General features: G+C 37.9%; 1 protein-coding gene across 1 annotated transcript in view; it reads right to left on the reverse strand.

The window, feature by feature from the left end:
• The window catches only part of STXBP5 (syntaxin binding protein 5), a 112,571-nt gene that overhangs the window by 86,241 nt on the left and 4,910 nt on the right, over nt 1–21,420 (reverse strand). Inside the window, exon 3 of the mRNA XM_009646959.2 lies at nt 19,648–19,745. Coding sequence (XP_009645254.2) covers nt 19,648–19,745 — 98 coding nt within the window. The remainder of the gene's footprint in view (nt 1–19,647; nt 19,746–21,420) is intronic.

The following is a 21,420-nucleotide window of genomic DNA, read 5'->3' on the forward strand; positions in this document are numbered from 1 at the left end:
AAAGAGTAGGAAGTTGCTGTAAATACATCTGCATAATGGTTCCTCTGACTACACAAGATGCAGGGAAATGAGTGGTGACTAACTCACTTTTTCCAAAGACTATATACAGAACAGTAAACCCAAGAAATAATTATATATTTTGAAAGATCTTCATCAAAACTCAGAAGCAAAAATCTTTGTATTTAGTTGCATGCTTCCAAGTCCTGCTCATCTGTCATCCATTTAAACCAGTTTAATTTTAATGTCAAATTTTAACCTGTTATTACAAATATCCTACCTCATCCGTCCTTTTCGTAGCACATACTATATCACAATATTAATAATTAACCAGGCTTTTCCTCTGCGGCTTCTTGGCCGAGACTAAAAGCAGGGCCGTTCTATGCTCCTAGAACTGAGGAATACTTGGAGTAAGAAAGAAGTCTCTTCCCAGCATTCAAATATTTTGTACAGACATTGCCAAGAGTAGCATTAACAAATGTAATGTTCTGAACTAGATGTTAAGTGAATTTCTATACCTACTTAGCTTAACTTATGAAAGCATAGAGAACCACAGATATTATCTAATACAAAGGACAATTTAACGTTTTCCAAGAACACAGTCAATCTTCGCCCAATCAATTAGTGTTCACCAACACTGATTTCTGACTGCAAAGCAAGTCTTTTCTAGGTCCAGAAGTCTCTTCATTCACACAGCATAGTCTAAAATACTTCCCTTGCCTCTTGCCTGCCAAACAAATCCTCTTCAGTTATTTTCAAGACACTGACTACTGGATATTCATGACAGAAGATACTAACTGTAATTGCTAGTCCTTCCATCTCGACTTTGTTCAAATACAAGCCCATTCTTCAATCCCCTCCCTACAAAGGGAGTAGTAACTAGTCTAGTCTGCCATATCTCATTAAGCCTTTACATCATTTTGGGATTATACAGAATAAGACCACAGGTCCTATTACAACTTACATCAGTTACACTGGTTTGTTCCTCCCCCACCCCCGGATCCTCTGCTATCACTCAGGTACTATTTCTCTCCTTTTACAGAAATTGTTATTCTTGCATCATCTTTCCTTTTGGCACCAATGCCTTATTTCTCAAATTAACTATCGATCCCTTTTAACTTTTCTCTTACCTCAAACCAGGTTTTGCCCCATCCTTCATCTTTGCTGTTAAATTTATCACTCTTCATTTATCCACTTTCACTCAGAAGGCATAAAAATCAGGTGACTAAAGCAGAACTAAAAACATTATCAACAGGGTGCTGGCAGATTTGGATGAGGAAAAAGTCTTAAAGACCACCTTAAGTTGAATTTTAAGTTAGTCACATGTATGAATTTCTCCCCTAGATTTTGCTGTGGTATGTCTCAGTACAGATATTAGTTCCTCCCTTTGGACACAAGCCTTCAACAGTTCAACTCGTGGACGAGGCTTAAATCCACCCTTCTACTTCCCACACCATTTTACCTTGTACCAATGATGGAAATAACTCCCTCTTCCAAACATCCTTTCAGAGAAAGTTTAGTTCATCACTAGGAGTTTTATCAACATAGTGATGGAGGTATAGCATGTTTTTTGCTTATGCAGCCTTTTGAAGTATTTACCAGCAAAGTCACTTGCTGAAGTGCTAAGAGGATCACATATTAGAAGTAGAAACGTTTCCATTATATAGACAAAAAGTAGAAACTTAGGCCCCAAATCAAGGTGGTAGATACAAGTTTACCTCTCTGTCTATACTAACTTGACATGACAATCTGTCTCCAGACTCATAGTGGTAGCGGTCCCAAGCTGGAAGATGTTCCAAATACCTACGGCTATGTTCACAAGCAGTACTGCTGCTATTGCTTTTAAAATATTTCAGCTATTAGTGTCTAAATCCTAAATCAAACATAATGCAGTAAATGGGTCTCAGGAGAAAGTTTCCCTGAAGTCTGCTCAAAGGCATAAATAGAGGACATCTTAAATCTTTTGCATTCAAAATGACAGTTAAGTTTTCTAAAATTAGCCTCAAACATATAAGCCACCAATAACCATGTTCTCACTGCTACTCTAAGTATTTTGCAATATAGTCTTTCTAAGAACAGTGGTTTCAATTTTATTTTAAGCCTCCTCAGGTTCCACTGTAGCATAGTTTTTTGTTTTGCAAATCACCAAAGGAACCGAGAAACTTATTATTTCACTGCTATCAAAGTGGTAGGTGACAATTTTATAGGTTTGCTCCAAGTTACCTCCACAAATGAAAAACTAAGGCACAATTCAAGCTATTCAGTAGATGGCACTCTTCCACCAAAATCAGAAGCGGGAACTATGTTCTAATATAAACAAGGGGTACCTTGGAGCTGGCATTCTTAATATGGAAAACCAGTTCCTACTCATTAGAATGTTTCTTAAATTTTCTGTGCTTTTCATAGAACTTGGAAAAATGGTTTATTACATGCCAAAATATTAAGAGAGATTATTATGTTTTGTTGAAATACATGTAATTTTACATAGGTATTTTGTCCAGACATTTGTGCTATTACACATAGTTCCACTTCACACCACAAAAATAGCTGCATATCAGCGTTGCATGAAGTGGTATTTTTGCACCTTGTGTTTACCAGAAATCCAACTTGAGATGGACTATTAAAGGTTGACATTGTCCCTAGAAATTGCTTATACAACCTTAATTTGTATCTGCTTAAATGTATTACGGTAATTTATTTTTAAAAGCTTATGCACTATCTCAACTTCACTAGTAAACATTTTGCATTATTTGGCTTAAAATTTATTTTTAAAGAGTCAAAAAAGAGATAAATGGTCATAGAAACACACCTGCTACCCCTGGCATTAAAACATACAGTTCTTCAATATTAAAGTGTGAAGCATAGAATTAAAAATAACACTACCCATTCCATTTTAACTCTTCTTTTCAACATTAGAATCATAGAATCGTTTTGGTTGGAAAAAACCTTTAAGATCATCAAGTCCAACCGTTAACCTAACGCTGCTGTCCCACCGCTAAACCATGTCCCTAAGCACCTCGTCTGCCCAGCTTCTAAATACCTCCAGGGATGGGGACTGAGCCCCTTCCCTGGGCAGCCCATTCCAGTGCTTGACAACCCTTTCATTGAAAAAATTTTTCCTAATGTCCAGCCTAAACCTGCCCTGGCACAACTTGAGGCCATTTCCCCTTGTCCTAGCACCCATTGCCAGGGAGAAGAGACCGACCCCCACCACGTGGCAGAGTCAACCACTCCCTGGGGAGATTATTCCAACAGTTGACTGTTCTCATTGTGAAAAATTTCCCTCTCATGGCCAATCAGAATCTCCCCAAGAGCAACTTGTGTCCATTCCCCCTTGTCCTCTTATAGAATCATAGAATCATCTAGGTTGGAATCATTGCAGATACCGCCTTAGATCCTGCAGTTTGCTCTTTCTCAGTGCACTTGAGGAACTCATATGGGTCCTTTCTTTGGCCCCAAGAAATGCACCACTTGACAGTGCTAAAGAGTTGCCATGAGAGCATAAATACAAAGCTACTGTTTTGTAGAGGCTGTGGATGTCGAAAACAAATAGCTTTTATTAGCAATGAGAAAGGGATAATTCAGACAGTGTTACGAGATTTCAGACAGTGTTATGAGATTTCCAAGCACCCACAGCCCAGTTTAAGACTGCAAAAGGATAGAAAACAGATCATTAACAGAAAAGCACAGTCTAAGGTAGTTCTCCGACACATCTTTCCTGCAGTTTTTCTAGTAGGCACTTTAACTACTAGAAGCAGGGAAGGTATTACCTTGCAAAACTAGCTTCAGCGAGACTTTTTTTTTTTAATACAGAACCTGCTTATCTTTTAGCCTTGTGTACTTCCAGTTCCTGTCAGATTTCATGTAATGTCTGATACTTCAGGCAATGCTCACCTGCCCTGCTATTACAAGAACGTTTGTTTTATTTGTTTGTAACCTACTAGTAGTTTCTGAGGCTGAAGAGCTATTTTTGATCAACTTTGACAGAGGGAAGAAGTCTTCCAGATAATAGTTTGCTCTAAGTTTTATGAGAATAGGAAGCTGAGAGTTTAGGCCCACATCCCATCAAAAGGAGAAAGGTGGCAGCATTACCCCAGCATCCTAAAATAGAGGCTCTGTATAAAATGCTGCAATTGCAGGAAACATTTCAAAAGTCACAACACGCAGGTAATTATTCTACAAGATTTGTGATAGCAGGTTTCACAGATAAAACGTCTGTTTCTTTCCTCTAGATAAAACTATCCAAAATAATGAATATCCATATATTACAATTCACTTCCTATAACTGAAACTGTTCCATTTCCATGGGAAGGGGAAACCCCATTCTCTTCATACGTTGGCTTCGAGGAAGTATTATATACAGCTGAGAGAGTGAAATGGTTACTGCTTAGTTAAAGATAAAAGTATTTAAAAACCTAGCAAAAAAAGTAACCTCTATCATCATCACTAGTCACAGTACTACCCCTGCAAATAAAATTTTTAAAAGACATTAAAAAAAACCCCAAACACACACTGTTTGATGTGGTCTATCACCACAGTCCAGAGCTTTACCGAGTTTTTAATGTCAAAGCCTGAAGTTACAGATGTCAAATAGACAGGGTTTCCCACCTGCTGTAGCGAAGTTTCCAGCTGTGGAAAACAGAAGTTCAGAAATGTCATAAGATGAAAATATCCAGGGGCTCAGACAAAAGAAAAGTATTTTCTGGAACGGGACTCTTCACTCAGCCTCCAGATGGGTTCTAAGCAGCAAATCCAGATCATTAAAGTTACCATGGCATTGTAGCCTAGTCAGTTCAGACCTGCTTTCAGTCAGGAGAACCAGCATTAAGCAGCGAATTACACTGTATCAAAGTGTTTCAATTAAAACATTTGTTTTAATGTTTTGAGTGCCAGATAGCTTTTTCTACTCAGCAATAAGAAAACAAAGTTAATTAATTTGGAAAGTTCACTTCTGTAACACCATTAAAAAAATACAAGAGGAAACCAGCGATGTAACTCACTAAAAGTTGCAACATGTGGAAGTTTTACATATGCTCTGCATGGTCAGGAATAAAAACCACAGGAGTGTCAGATATAAACTGCAGTAGCAAGCATTTAAGTTGATACCTGCCAGGCTAAATCACCTGTGATGTTCCTCTTAAACATTTACTAGAAAGGGGAAAAAAAAAAATCCACCAAAAACACAGGGGAAAACTCTTGTTTCCAAGATTTGGCTAGACAAGTCTGAAGAGAATAAATATCATCTTTACAAGGTACCATTCAAAGTTTATTTCTTCTTTCAAATGTTAGCATAGCAGAATGGCAATCTTAAGCAGGAACAAATAATCCTATTGTATATTTTCAGTGGTCAGTAGCTCTGTGTGAATTGAAAAAAAAAATTCAAAAAAAGCATTAGACTTCCTGATGGTAAAGAATTCCCCCAGAGCTAAATTCAAGTCACCTATATATTAAGAGAAAAAGCTTTTCCCTTAAAAAAGAAAATCTTTACTGGCCAGCTGCATGCAGATTCACTTTAATTCTATGAGGTAGAAAGAAGTCTGGAAGCGTTTTGCTTGCAAAGTGTCCCAACTTCTTTTGCAACAAACGACTATTAAAAACCCCTGCTGAGATGCTAGCCCTGCAACCTTAAGTCTGATTACTGCTACTCACTTTTCCCCATGAATGACCAGGTTCCCAACTTCAGACTCCAGGAAAGGTTAAAAGAAATTGGCTGTTTATTCAACATTCACCGAGAAATCCCCACACACATTCCTAGTCCTACTCAACTCTGTAAACTTGGCGAGTCTGCAGAGAACAGGTAGCCTTCAAACTCACTGTGTAGTAACAAGGCTGCACCATTAGGACAGAGAAATATTTCAACAGAATCAAGCTTTATCCCTCCTCACCAGCCACATGCACACACAACAAATTCAATCCTCTTGAAGCAGAAGAGAAAGAGGAAAGAGTTAATTTGCCCCAGATCACCTGAGATGGCCTCTTCCAGGATGGATCACTCTTGGAATTAACAATTAACTACAATTAACTTAATTAACAATTAAGCTACAATTAAGTCTACCAGAAGCAGTACACCCGAAAACTGTAAGATAGTATTTTTGAAGAATCATGTAGTGAGAAAAAGAAATCAGTCACTGAAAATTGCATATGTTTAAGATAAAGACAGGCTAACTAGGTTTCAAAAGGCAAGCAGAGATATTTTTTTTCTATTAACCAATTATTTCCAATAATTCAAACTAGCAACTATATCAAGAGATTATTCCTTTTATAATCTCCTCAAATACAAGTGAAAAAAGGAACATTAACTAATGGCCTGTTTTGCAAACCCAGGATGAAATCTGTTTTACTAAAAACCACCATGGTACACCAATACATGTATTCCAAAGATCAACAGAACTAGTATGCTGAATGGTATTTATTAGTAGTCCTAAAAAACTAAAAAGACAACCAGAGAAGTAACATACCAAACAATAACTGTCACCAGCACTGAGCTACTAAGATGCTTCGGACTATTAAATATTTTTAAACATTCTTATTAGCAGCTGAAAAGAATATATTTATAATGACTCAGTATCACCCATACAGAATGCACTTACACTAATAATTTTTAAAGGTTCTCCATTAATACACTAAGACAACACCAACAAGTATCCCCAACAGAGTTTAATTTCATCAGAGTGAACTCCTCCAAAATTAAGTACATTTGTATAATCTACAATTCTATGCTTTTAAATGTACTATAGCATACAATGAGAAATTTCAGTATACTGAGGATTCTCTACTTTTCAGAGTTTTTGTAGAACAAACTATGTGGACAAAGTTTGTTGTGGTTTTTTTACCTGTTTATTTTTTTTAACCTGTTTTGTAACTGACATCTGCTAATTTTAAGTTTGACACTAAGTGTAATTTCAGGAATATTTTGCAAGAAGAGTCTCTTTGAATGACCTTTCCTACAGCAGGTGTGATTATATTCCTAAAAATGCTAATCCATTACTCTGTAGATTAGAACAGCAAGCATTAGTAGCATCTTCTTTGACAAACTAGATACTACTACTGTAACAGCACGCTATAACTTTTGAAGAATGGCACAAAGTAGTTTTTCCTCCCTTTAAAACTTACTCAAGGCCATTGTTTTCTGAACTTGCCCAGCAGTGTTCTAACTGCAATAGTAACCTCCACTGCAGACAAAAAGCAAAGGCAGAGGACATTATCAGATCACAGTGTGATTACCACACTTGAGTTTTCCTGCCAGCCTCCTTGATGTCAAAACCCACCACCCCACCACACCAACACTCTTGACATTTTATGTTTTACCATACCATAGAAACCGTTTCATCAACAGTTCAGGCATCTGATAAATTTTGCTTAAGCAGCAAAGATCATTTCCTTGCTAACAAACCATAGAAGCTGAGAAAAATTTAAGTTGCATTTATAAAAATGATTACAATGTAAAGTACTGAGTTGAAATGAAGACATTTGTGCAACCATACTGTTGAACAACTTCACAGTTAAGGAATTCTTTCCTCCGAGAGGAGTGAGCCAGACTAAGAGCAGAGGAGCCACCACACCGACTCAAACCAGAGGTCCATGCAACCAATGTCATTTAAGGAAAGTACACAAGCCTGGTCACTTTTGGTAGCCTATTCCCTTTCCACTCCCAAACCAAACACTCCTGGTAGATTAGGCACGTTAGAGGACAAATCCCAGTCTAATCCCTTTAGCATTTGCTTATAGAGCAGTTGTCTGCGAGTTTGGCCATTCCCCTCCCAACTGCACTGGTATAGCCTGCTGACACCATCTCCCACACCCACAAATCCTAGAATTTCACTACTCATTAAAACTAAAAATTCCTTTTAATAGCTTTTAAATTAGTCTAACAGTACTTCAGTGAGTGCCCCCTAGTTTTTGCACTGCCAATTTGCTAAATGACAGCACAGCATGCATCTTAACTAGTGTCTTCTTGATTTTACAACCTTTGATGATATTTACCCCTGCTCCTCCTCTCTAAACTGAGGAGACCAAGCATTGCTAGTAGTCTTGTAAGGCAGCCACTCTATTTTCAATAATTCTAGTTTCCCTCCTCTAATTCCATGCCACTTAAAATGCAGAAACCAGGAAAACACAGGTCTTAAAATGTGGACACACCATTGTCCTAGATGGCAGCAAAATTATGCTTTTTTGGTCACCATGTTCTTCCAAGTTTATTGGGCAGATGTGGTAAAAACAAATCAAAAAGCCAAGTTTCACTAGTTGGTTCAGAGCAAATACATATCCACCAATTTGAAGCTTTGTACTTTGACTGCTGCGATCTTTATGTCTCAGAGACCTAGCTTAAGCCAATCCTATTTTTCTTTAATATATTACATATAGTACATTAAATATGTTTCTAAATATATAATACACTAAGTATTATATATCTCTCAAGTGAATATCAGCTTGAATTCAGACAGGTGAATTACTATGAAATTATACACAAAACTTACAAACTAAACATTTAAGTAGTATTCCTGTAATTGAAGTAGTGTCTCCCAAGTTTCTGCAGCCTGACTAGGAACTGATTTCCCCACCCCCTCAGGTCAATCTTGAAGATAGAAGACGACTGCATTTGTAAAGGACAACCCAACTTTAACAGAGTTATGAAAGCCTGTAGTTTTAGGCAAGAACAAAATACTTCCCCCTTAACGGTTTTAGAAACTATCCTTCTTTAAAAGGGTTGCACTAAGGTAACAAGCTAAAGTCTGTAAGCATTCTGCCCAGGCCAGGGTATGCTATACAGGTAAGTGCTCAAAAGTGACCTTAAGGGAGAAGAACCTGTCCATAACCTTAACAAAATAGTAAGGATTTCTACAACTTTGGTCTACTGAAATGAAATGCAGGCAGCTCCTATTTGCCAGAGGAACTGGTGACAGTGATCACCTCTAGTGCTTATTATGCCAAGGCAGATGACCTTACCCTCAGGCACAAGACTAATAACAGCCTCGGTTTTAGCTATTTTACGATGGAAAAACCCATCAAGGCAATTTTTTTGTTAGTGACTACCATATATACACATTTAAACCATACGCCACCACATTTCTTGCCCCTTTGGAATTGTAATCTCTGGTACAAAAATAGAGCTATCTTTATTTAAAGTCTGCTGCAAATAAAAGTCAGTGCTGCTGCAAAGTGGGGGACCAAAGAGATACAGATGCATTCAAATATTGTTCACTTAGCTCTCCAATTATAGCTATGCACCAGCTGTGATGTATATGTACTTGCAGATCTATAGAAGCTAAGTTTTTATTTCTGTAGAGCTGTATTTACAAACTGCTGTAACAGGGGCCCTCATGGCCGTTAGCACTAATACTACACCAAGTGCATTACAGGTACCTTTCCTGCATTAAGAGCAATGTGTTTACTAAGTTTCAGCCAGTTTATCTATCAAAAAGCTACAGGAGGTAAAAGAGGCTGCACAAATGCCATCAAAAAACCTGACCTGGAAATGACAGAACGCACTGTTAGTTATGCACAAGACTATCACAAAGTACTGGAGCTGCCTCCGGTTATGATATGCTAAAATGCAAAACTGCAGATGCTAACTATTTTGTAACCAAACTTCGCTGTTAGCACCTTCTGATGTGCTGCTTCTCCCACTGGGAATTGCCAGCAGAAAGAACAGATCATCAGAAGTCAGTAAAGTTTGCTTAGGAAATGCCACCTTCTCCCCACAGTTGGTTTGGTTTTTTTTTTTTTTAGCCCAGAACAGCACTTATTTGATCTGGAAGTTACTGGCAGAGTGTTTATACAGGTAAAAAAAAAAAAAAAAACACTCAAAAGTTAAGTAGTTTTGTCCTTTGCTACTCAAGTAAGAAAAAATATTATGGAAGTTAACTCCTGCTGCCCCTTCCTCACAGCATCCTCTAAAGCATGTGTAAGCCCATTTTTTTAACTATGCCTTTGACTATTGATATAATTAAGGCTATATTCCCAGTACTTCCATGTGCAATGTCTGAAAGAAAACAAGTACAATGCTCAAAACCTAGGCAGCCACATATACCGTGGGCAATTGAAAAAAGGTTTTGGACCTGTATTTTTGTTTTTTTTTTTTTTTTAACTGATAGAGAAATAAGTACAAAACAAGTTTAAGAAAATGGTAGCATTCTTTGTGAGTGGCTGCTATTTGAATACTGTTTCCTTTGGCCAGCAGCCCTTACAAAAACGTGGCGACATTACTAATAAGACTGTGTACTTTAAAGAGGTAGGCTACCTGATCTTTTTCTCCAGGTTAGTTATTCACCAGGATTTCTATCCAAAGTGTTATGTTTCCCACCTAATTAATTTAAAGAATGAGGGGATATTCACCATGCCAGCAAGAAATCTCATTATATTTAGTCACTTAAATGGAAGTTTACTGGGGGCTCTTTTTTTGGTGGCTTTCCTTTTTACCTGACATTTAAGGGTGGCTGTGAAGCTAATCTCACTGCACAAGTTTGGAACATGTATAAAAGGGAATGCCAGGCAAGTTATTGCTATGTAGCCCATTTTGCATATTAATAAGCATCACTAATGCTTAGTAACTGTACTTCTAATATCAACACTACAAAGTTCAGTCAAGAATGTTTTTCAACTGCGAAGATGAACATCTGCTCTGTTTAACAAGGTAGTAAGACTGGATAGAGCATATGCTAAAAAAATTACAGGCGTGCTAATCCTATCAATTTAACAGTAAGTGATCACAAAAAATTAGCATTCTGTTCTTTTTCCCCTAATGAGCAAGTAGAAAAAAATGCAAACTGCTTTTGTCCATCTGCTGCTGCTGACTACGAGTTGGTGTTACTAGGTGGGAAAGAGGCAGGGCCTTTAGCAGAAAAGGTTATCAAAAACATTGGATGCCAGCTAGATTACCTCTTTAACTGGCTATTCCTGAAGTGTTAAAAATATCATCTTAACATGAACCAAAGATCTAATAATATTAATCGAACACATACAGAGGAGAAGCCTGGCAGCAGCTTCAAGAGGCTATGCAATGCAGTCCCCTGCTTCAAATGGCATAAGTCACACAAAATAAAATAGTAGCCTGCTAAGAAGTAGTACGAAGGCCTTGCCTCCTTTGGATCTGCATCCTTTCTTTGGTTCCCTGGTTTCCAAAGTTAAAACAGCTCCTGTGAAGACTTTTCACAAGAATATAGGAGAAGGAGAGACGATTAGTTTGTGGAGAATCCATAGGAGATAGATACCTCAAAAGGGTGAGTTTAGTCTACAGCCGCCTTGGTGGAGAACCTGACCTCCTCTCTCCACCAGTATAGCTCTTATGAAGACTGGTTCGTTTGAGTGGGACAGGCTAAAACTTATTCTGGACATGGAAGCAGTGCTCACTGCAATTATCTCAATTTTAGAAGGAAATGAAGTTTCAAGTCACCCTAACAAAAGCCAGGTTATGTTACTACCTTTTTAAGGCACTTACTAAACTACGACATTCAATAAAATGAATAAATAAAGTAGCCTTTAGTTATTTCTATCAAGCTATAAACTTCTCTCGGTAGAACAGTGATCAAGTAGTTGATTTTGCAAACTGCAACACTTCAGACTGCACTTTTTCAAGTACTACAAAATCAGCAGCATTGTTATTATGAAAGACTTCAGTTTCACATGTTTTAATCAGCTCAATCAGCACAACCTAGCATTCCTCAAAGGATTTAATCTTGCACTTTGTTTTCTATACTACCAGACACACACTTCAAGTTGCACCTACTTTCACTGTTCTTGACACTTAAGATAATTAAAATAAAATTCAAAGTAAATGGAAAATCCGTAAGTACAGAACCACTCATGCAGAGTAGAACTGCTGTGGACAAATGACTAGGGAAGATCTAATCCTGAACTTCAGGGAAAAGTTTTTTCTAATACAACATTAGAATCCATCTTAATTCAGCAATTGACATAGCTGCCTCAATACAAGTACTATCAATAAAAAAAAAAATCTAGTTAAGGGAAGCTTAGAGGTTCAAAATAGACTAAGTCTTTGCAGGAAGTGATTAGGTTAGAACAACTAGTACACAGACCAAGGCTGTCATCATGTTGTACATATCTAAAGCATAAAAGTAGTTTTGAAATCTCTTACCAAGGAGAGATTTTAGCTGCAAGACAAAATGGTTCTCATTTGTGACAGTGAGTCTTAAACTTAGTATCAATGTGTTAGATCAGGCTAAGTGATAGCCACAGAAAAAGTAATTTCATTACAACATTGTAAAAATCAAGATGAATCAGGATTCAGTGTAAGTCTCCAGGGGCTGACAGAATTACTACATATTTTAGAAATCTACTAAATAAGGAATTATACCACTCTACCACAGCCCTCACTAGTGAAATATTTCAGTTTTTAGCCATTTCTAAGACTGTCATTATTTTAACCTATGCCTAAATTCAGAGATATGGATATCAGTGCCAGAGATTTAAATTATGTTATTAGACCTTCACCTGTATTGACACTGGAAGTCAACAGAAGTAGTAACTTAGTGCTCCCTTTGATAAACTTGTAAGCTGAATTATTATCAAGTGCCTACGATAGAATTGTTGACATGAAAAAGGTCACCCAAATTATAACCAGTTGAATACTAAGAGGCTATGCTTGATTAGCATTCAAGAACCAATTATGATACCACAATTTAAACTTATGGTTCAGCAAAATAACATAACTTCAAAAGCTGCTGATGGACAGCATACTGGCAGTGGGCAAACAATGCGCTCTCAGAGGCTGTTTTGGTTCACAAGTACCACAAACTTCTTCCCCAGGCCAGCAAACAAATAAATCCACCTCATGTCAAAGAAACAGATCTCTGGAGAAGTAGAATCTTGTCTACTTAACCAGATGTACATTGCAGGATTAAGAATCTGCATATTTAAAAAAAAAAATTTAATGATCAGTTTGATGGTACAGTCCAGGGCCACATCAAGAGTAGCAAGAGGAAAAGAGAAGACCCAAGAGATTAAAAATAAAGACCTACTTACCGCAGAATTAACTCTTTCAAAACTAAGGGCTCCATTTTTTCAAAATGTGAAACCATTACCAGATAGTTAAGATTAAGGACAAAGTTAACTGTTCCCAAAATCCATGTCCTCCAGTTTTGTTTAACTTCATATAGAATCTAATAATTCACAAGTTTTATTCTGTTTTTCACTGAGCTTCTACGTATTAAGACAAAAACAGATGTGCTGTGGGAACCCAGATAAATAATGTGGGGTTTTTTTGTTTCTCAGTTTAATGGAACAATAAATAGTTCTAGAAGAGCAATAGGACACACATAAAAATTACAACTGAGGGCACTTCTACTCACCTTAAAGGTAATGTGTAAGAACGCTCATCTTTGCCGTGTGAAACCTTTGTAAAAATAAAGACCTGGACACTTAGAAGTCATCTAATGGAGTTAGAAAATTTCTGCCAAACAGGAAGTTTTGTTAGGAAGGGTTTGCAATCTTGATTTGTGCTATCAAGCTTTCTTTATCACATCTCAAATCACAAGCTGTTTCTTCTTCAGACGTGACTTTACTGAAACTGCTCATTTCTTCTCCTGCAGCAATAACGCTACTTCAGCTCTAAAAGCCCTTCCACAGTGAGTGAGAAAGAACAAATCCAGTGGAACGCCAAGTTAAGAGCCTAGTGAATTGAGCACCGTACCAGAAGTCTGAAAGCCTAAGCTGGGTCCCAGCTGTCCAATTCCTGGTTACATTTTACCCTGACAACATCAGATCACACAGTCCATACCACCTCACTGTTTCACAAATAGCTGGGAGGTACAAGGAAACAGGCTATGTTTGTACTACAGTAACACCTGCCGCCTGGCAAACTTTGTATGCTTTCCAAAAACATTTCCAAGCTCACCATGACCCAGCAAGTTTGAAGCTGAAAGGCTGTATCCATTAGGCTTCTACTCCATCAGTAAAATAGCCACAGGGAAGAAAAGTTTTCATTCTAAAGTTCATTTTTGTAAATTACAGTATGAGATTTAATGATGTTATACTTCAGGCATTTTTGAACAAAAGCAATTACTACTGAAAGCTGTTTAATAGAGCTACAGTATACGCGATAATACATCTAATCAAAGACCCATTCAGTTTTCTTGCTTTGATGGAAGTATCACCAAGTCTCCCAAGAACTGTAACCATAGATTTAAAAGGTACACCACCCTATTTATTATGAAGAATTCAGACATAGCTTTCTCTGTGTAGGACTAACTTGCTATAATTCCATACATTTTTAAGAGTTACATGTCTCATCATGGCATTTTGGCCCTATTCCATCTCAGAATATCCAAACGTAGTTGACCATCCTTCATTTAGGGGATGGGGATTTTTCACTAAAAGAAAGATTTAAGAGCACTAATGATACTCGCGTCAACTAAGTGCTAGAAGATATGATAAGAAATGTGGTAGCATTAAAAGGAAGTGTTGTAAAATTAATATATGTTTTAAGCAAAGTCGTTTTCTTGTTTAAACTACTCTCTGTGAATTGGGTGGCAAGGCAGCCAATAAATGTTTTCTTACTACCAGATAATTGCAGAATCTCTCTGGCATGATGCTATTACAATATTTTTAGTAGCTTTACTGATGTACTCTTCCTAAAACAGGAAGATTTGTTTGAAGTCCAGAAGAACGTTGGCAAAGGTTGAGACTATTCTCTCCAGTGTCTAACTGCCAACCCCCCCGCTCCCCACCAATCCACAAAACAGTAGTTTAGTTTGACTTTGATATATTCCCAGAATAGATAGAATCACTGAATAATTTAGGTTGGAAAGGACCTCCCCAAGTTCATCTGGTCCAGTCTCCCACTTGAAGCTGTGCCAACTTCACGGTTAGATGCTCAGTTTGAAAAACCGAAATCTTTGCTCTGTATACTGTAAACACAACTCCAGCCATTGCCCTACTGCCCTTTCTTCCAGAAGGCAGAAAGAGCAGGTGTAGAGCTACTTAAAAAAACAAACAAAAAAACCCGAACACAACCACATCTAAGGCTGCCTTGCATTGTCTGAATGATTCAAAGGAAAAGCATTTTTGATGGATATAATATTGCAAGTTTGAAATGGAATTTTGTTAAAGCTTCAGAGAATTCACTGAATTACTTAATTTTTTTGGTATACATCTACAGCAAAACAAACATTTCATCAGAAACCGACTGCATGGAAACCACACATCCAGGCTTTGAGCTATTTTGATCAAAGAATAACACTTGTGAGTTCTTCTCACAAAGGCCAGAGAATGGAAGTCACAGAAAGCAAGTTTTCTACGCCTCAAATATATGAGAACTTCAGCCATTTGCTTACATAAAAGTCATCTTTTACTGCTGAAAAGAATGGGGGGAAATGAACAGATGCTGACATTCAGAATGATTGGGATCTTCAGATATTTAATGACAGAATGATGAACAATCTAATTTTTCTCCTTCCTGTGAACTGGGTTTGCAACAGAAAAAAAAACTTAAACTTTAATTAAAGAACCTATTCTGCTTGGGACTAAAGAGTGCTAGGCACATTTTGGTCTGTGTGGAAGGCACACCACTTACTCTACAGGTGTGTCCTTTATTATCAAGAATTTCTAGTGGAAATGGTCTTCCTTTTTAGAATACTCTGTATCAAGAGAGACTGAGCTCCAAGCTGCAAACGAGTATTTTTAAGGCATGAAGCACCAATAAAGATCTTGCATTCATGTTGGCAGACAATCAAAATACATCTCATTTGATATACTGTCCTAGTTTTGCTATTGAGAAATTAAAGCACAGAAAACTGAAGAAACTTGTTTAAGATGGAGCAGTTAAACAGCAGGGAGCAGGCGAATTCCTTCAATTTTTCCGCTTTAGCTTCAAAGCTTATTCTACCTCCTATAAAAGCAAACAAAAAAGCTCAGCTGACTATTAAGTCCAGAGCCATGTACCATTAGCAATTTAAACTCTGAGGAAACAACATCCTGAAGACAGACAAATCCTGAAAAAGTCCATTTCACCTTTCTCAAAGCTTTTTACAGTTTATATACTACCCTGTTCACATGACATTCAACTTCTAGAGGGACTTTTCAAGCAGAATACTGAAAACAGCACAGAAGCAGCGCTAGACACTGAACACTGTCAGGATGTCACAGGGTGAAGTCTACCCAATTACACCATTCAGGTAAATTAAACCTTGAGTGCATATACTCAACTAACTCATTTAGAAGGTTTTGATACCTGCTGGGAAAACAAAGCACAGCCAATTATGCACAAAACTTCCTAAAGGCTGCAGACTATGTGTCCTGCTGTAATGGCTCAGGTATGCCCAGGGAAGAAGCAAAGCACGGATGAACTTTTAACTACTTGATATCTAACACATTTGGGACAGGAGATCAAAAGGTGAAAGCCACCCTGGTAACAACAACTAAATCCCTTTAAGTATGGAGAAAGTCGAAGATATTGGCCTGCAGTGACAAATGAGGCAGCCAGCAGCTTACACTGACCATTGCAGCTTGAAGTCAATAGCGAGCACAAATTGGCCCTTGTGGGGAATGCATCCACAAGCATCCAGCACCGTGCAGAAGGGTGAGCCTGAGGCAGAATTGCCACACGTAAGAGCCAGGCTACCAGCCCAGACTGAAACACCTCAAGCAGCTGGAACGAGTGTCTTCTGGTCAGCGTCACGAACTCAAAACAACTGGATCAGTGTGAGCAGATGAGTGTGGGTGTATGCGAGAAATAGTTTTAAGATTTTATGTCACTCCTCCGATTTTAACCCAAGCCTAGGATCGGGGACAAATAATATTAACAGACTAGTATTTATACTTCTAATCCAATTAGTGAAACATGCCACCTATAGTTTAGGTATTTCATTTTCACAATTAATTTGTAGATTCAGAGAATTCAATACAGTGTTGATGTTATTTTGTCTTTATTTATCTCTAACTGATAAATTTACCAGCTCAGTGAACTCCCAGTATATTTGTATCCACAGATTTTGAGTCTTCAGAAAAAGATTTAGTTCTATTTTTACATGTCACTGTATCAATACTAGAGACAATTTAGTATTTGTGCATTAAACTTCTCTGTTTGCCTCCACTAGTGGTTACAAAGTCCTAAAAGAAGAATGAGCTGAGAGTGTGGTTAAGAAAATTCCTGCTCACATTAATCTCTTCTAATCAATACTGGTTTTGCAGTTAAAATACCTGAATTGCAGACCGCTCAAATAAAGAGAACATGTTCTGCAAAGGGGTCAGCAGATAAATTGCCCAAAGTCAATCAGGATTGTAATATTAATTTATTTACACATTAATGAAATCTAAAACAGGTTAGCCTATTCCTTGACTTAAGAATATTTTGTCTTTAATACCCTTTCCAAAGAAACCCACCACACCAAAAAACAAACAACTTGCTTCACAATTCCTCAGATCACTTACTTGCAATAGGAAGGAAGTGAAAGCTTGACAAGATGCACCTATACTTGAAGATGCAAGGAAAATACTAATATCCATCTCCCATCTGCTGGTAGGCAATGAAAGAAGAATTATGACTCCTTTACTTCTATAATCTCATAACATGAATGCAGAAGAAAAGGAGGATTGACTTTTCTCCCACTTTTAAGATTTAGTTCTCAATGAATAGATCTTAACTGACTCTCAATCTTTCTAGTCCACATCTCATTTCAATTAAAAACACTTCACAGCTCTAAAAAGCAGCTCCCACTTCAATGAATCCTTGCATGTAATTTATTGTTTGTAAAAATCTTAGCAGGTAAAGCATCCAGTAGGTTAACAAGCACTTTTTGGTTATGTTTTTCTCTTTGAGCAATATAATGAAATAAGCACTTCTTACAAGTTTCACTCCTTCCCAAAGAGTGATTATCAAACCAGTTTCACTAGGCAGATAGCAAGAGGCTGGTTTTACACTGGGAATGTATCTCAATCTATCCCTTCTGTCCGCACTCTTCCATCCCAAAGAACAAGTAATCACTGAAGATGTAACCCAACAACACTGCAGAAGTTACAAGGGCTAACCTATCAGCCAAGGCTGAGGGCTTTTAACCAGTTCTTCCAAGAATAAAGATCCATATCAAGGTATGGAGAAGCATATTCATCTTCATGAAGTTAAGGAAGCACAAACACTTTAGCCTCTGCATCAAACTTCTTCCCTTCCCTTAGGAAATACATAATCTGTCAATGTTACTGCTTCCTCTCACAGTAACTGTTTCATTCCCTCACAATCTTGCAATATTTCTCTTGATTATTTAGAAAGCAATTCACACTCTGAGAATTCACAGGTATAGTCATGGATGAGTACCAGTAAACAGGTTTTATCAAGTCATCATTACCCAAACTGCAACATCATGTTGCTCAAAATTACAGGCAAGTACGCTCTAAACAGGTGCAGTTTGATCTCTCCTTTTCTTCCAACTCAAATCCTTACTTTTAGGTCTCTTCTTGTTTTCTCATCTGTCCTACCAATATGAGAGTAATTAACAGCACCACCAACCCATACTTCATTTAAATCACCTTTATCACCTTTTAAAAAAAAAAAAAAAAAAAAAAAAAAAGAGTATGGACTTAAGGGTAGTTTCAACCACAGCATTAAGAGCACAGCATGGTCATTACTGTTATTCATACTCTGAATTAAGAGATCTTGCGAGTTCATAATAGATATCATTATAGATACCATATAAGCCTCTTCTTTAAGCCTCAGATTTGATACTGAAGTTCTAATTTTTCAACTTGTAAAAGACAACCCTCTTAAGGCAATTAACCTTACAGGAGAATAGTGATGTTACAGAAGGAAGCAAAAAAAGCTCTACTTGCAGACTAATATAAGCAGCAAAGGAAAAAGATGAGATTTACCTACAGTTTAAAGAGGATTAAGTCAATTTTTCTAGCAACAAGCCTTCCCCAAAAAGGCCACAGGTCAGTCAGTTTCAGGACAACAGAATTCAATTCATTCTCTTCTGCTGAAAAGTAACATTTGGGCAATGTCAGTGTGCATTCAAGAATCTACAGGGCAACTTCTTTTAAAAATAAAAGTTTAAACACATATGTTATTACATGGCTTGGATAGTACCATATGGCTATGGTACCATATGGCTATGAACATATGGGTAGTTCACTTTTTAGTGAACAAAAAGAAGCAGGGTTACTGGTGCTTTATTCCACAGATTCTGCTCATCTCAGTCACCTGGAAACAATTCCTGTATCCTTTTGCACCCCCCACCTGAAATCATCTTGGGCAACACAGAACCAGTAGCAGGTAGCTGCAGTATTACAAAGCTTATCTCAAGAACAAGACAAAAACCCCACAACACAACAACAAAAAACCCACCAAGCAGCATGGAATTTTTCTATCCCAGAGGATACAGCAGAACAGAACTCAGCCCAGGTCTCTCTTTGGATTTGCAGTCAGCTGCTGTAAACTGTCAGCACACTAGTAACCCTCCACAAAATATATATATTAACTTGAGAAAACACGGACTGAGCAGCCCTACCTCACATCACTAATACAACCTGAGGTGACACAAAGAACAACCAGGACAGCCAGGCCACCCACCAAAGAGAACAGAGCTTTTTTCTCCCCTCCTTGCATACCTGGTTCCCACCAGACTTCCAAATGGTTCCAGAAGCTGAATCAAAACATCACTTGCATGAGGTCCACTAAATCCGCTTCAGAATATAAAAGGATACAGCCTTAGTGCTCCAGTCTGAGTCCCGATGGCCAGTATTTTCTGAACAGGATCAAATGCCAAGGCTGAAGGTTGATAGGGGAAACCATGGCGTACAGTCTAACAAGTCAGAGCATCGCAGTAATGATGGGCCAAGCAGCAGACCAAAAATAAACAGAATCGATATCATATGTTAGGGAACAGGATTCAGTGTTAATCACAAGAAAGGAACTACAAAGCATTTTAACAACAGACTGAGAAAATCAGCCAATTACAAAAGATTTTTTTAGTCATAATTACTCATTCATCTTTGATCATCAAGTGACAGTCATACTTACTGAAACTTAATTTGAATCTTACATTTCTTCTGTGCAAAGCCCGCATCAACTCAGCATTTTGTTTTCTCATTTACCTCATTCTCAGAGTAATCTTATCTTCAGCTCTAACACAGGCACTAAACTATTAAAATCTGAGATGTTCCTAGGAAGTTTGGCAACAAAGACAGACTTGTCATTAAAACTAGTACAAATTACTAGACCTGTTTTTCTGAGAATCACTTCAATTTCAATCCAACAGGCCCCACATGACAGTGCAACCTCTCCCAGCACATTAAGAAAAAACACAACCCAAGCTCCACAGAACCAATCTCTTGCCCTCTGCTTCCCCCAAAAAAGAAAAAGCCAGCCTTCCAAATGGGCAAAACCAAAGAACACACCATGAAAGCAAGCAAAAAAAAAAAAAAAAAACAAAAAAAACCCACCTTCAACCATAAGATTCTTTCTTAACATGAAGCTATTGGCACATTTAGCTTTTTGGTTAACCAAGACCAATTTGGTAATTGACCAAGCAATAACTCCATTACACTTCTCAGGCTGCAATTAATCAGAATCAAGAACATAATAAAAGCATCACCTCCTCTTACTCCCATTATAAACATATACAACGTAAGTCACACAAATGCTAGCTTTTCCATTTCAAAACTTTTAGTTTAAAGCAGAGTTATTTTAGGACCTTATAAATGCACAGCAAACTTCTGATATACTCCTTTTACTTCACTGGAGTTGCAGGCATACCCCACAACTCTCAGTATTTCACAGTGAATAAAATCTAACTGCTAACAGCTCTGCTCTTTTCCATGTCCTTCACAAACAACTTGCAAAAGTGGCAGAAACGCCTGCAATACTAGATAAAACAAGGAGGAGAAGCCACAAACAAGCTCATCCATATCAAGCTAGGCCATGGGTGCATTGTAAAGATAAAAAAAGGGTATTGATATTCAAATCAGTTTTTATTCCTCCTGGTACAGCTGGTGGATTAATTCGCTGCATCATTTTCTGAAGTGTGCAGACACGAACCGCAGTTATTGTATCACGCACAAGCAAATAAAAAAAAAGAGGAACTTTTCCCCTGTCTCTGGAGAACATTTGCAATAGCAGCATCGGCAGCTTGGCAACACACTGCAGCGAAACCACCACAAACGTCTACAGCCTTCTTCGGGCGCAAAGGAACAGGATAAATGCATTTCCAAACAATGCAGAGCGACGGATCCCCCGTCCTTCGGGCCCATTAGCAGAGGCTTCTACTCAAATGCTGCGATCATCAGATCTGCACTACAGCTATCGCTCCTTCCCCCGGCCATCCCACTCTTTCTACGAAGCCTTCGCGAAGACAGTCAATATTACACGCCTGAAAGAGCCTAGAAAGACGACAAACCCTGAAACTCCAGGAAAGATGACTACGGAAATCCAACAAACCCTGTACAGCTACACCCACCGCTTCCTTCCCTTCTCCCGCT

This window comes from Egretta garzetta, unplaced genomic scaffold (assembly GCF_000687185.1).
Source record: "Egretta garzetta isolate BGI_Z169 unplaced genomic scaffold, ASM68718v1 scaffold139, whole genome shotgun sequence".
NCBI classification, from domain to species: Eukaryota; Metazoa; Chordata; class Aves; order Pelecaniformes; family Ardeidae; genus Egretta; species Egretta garzetta.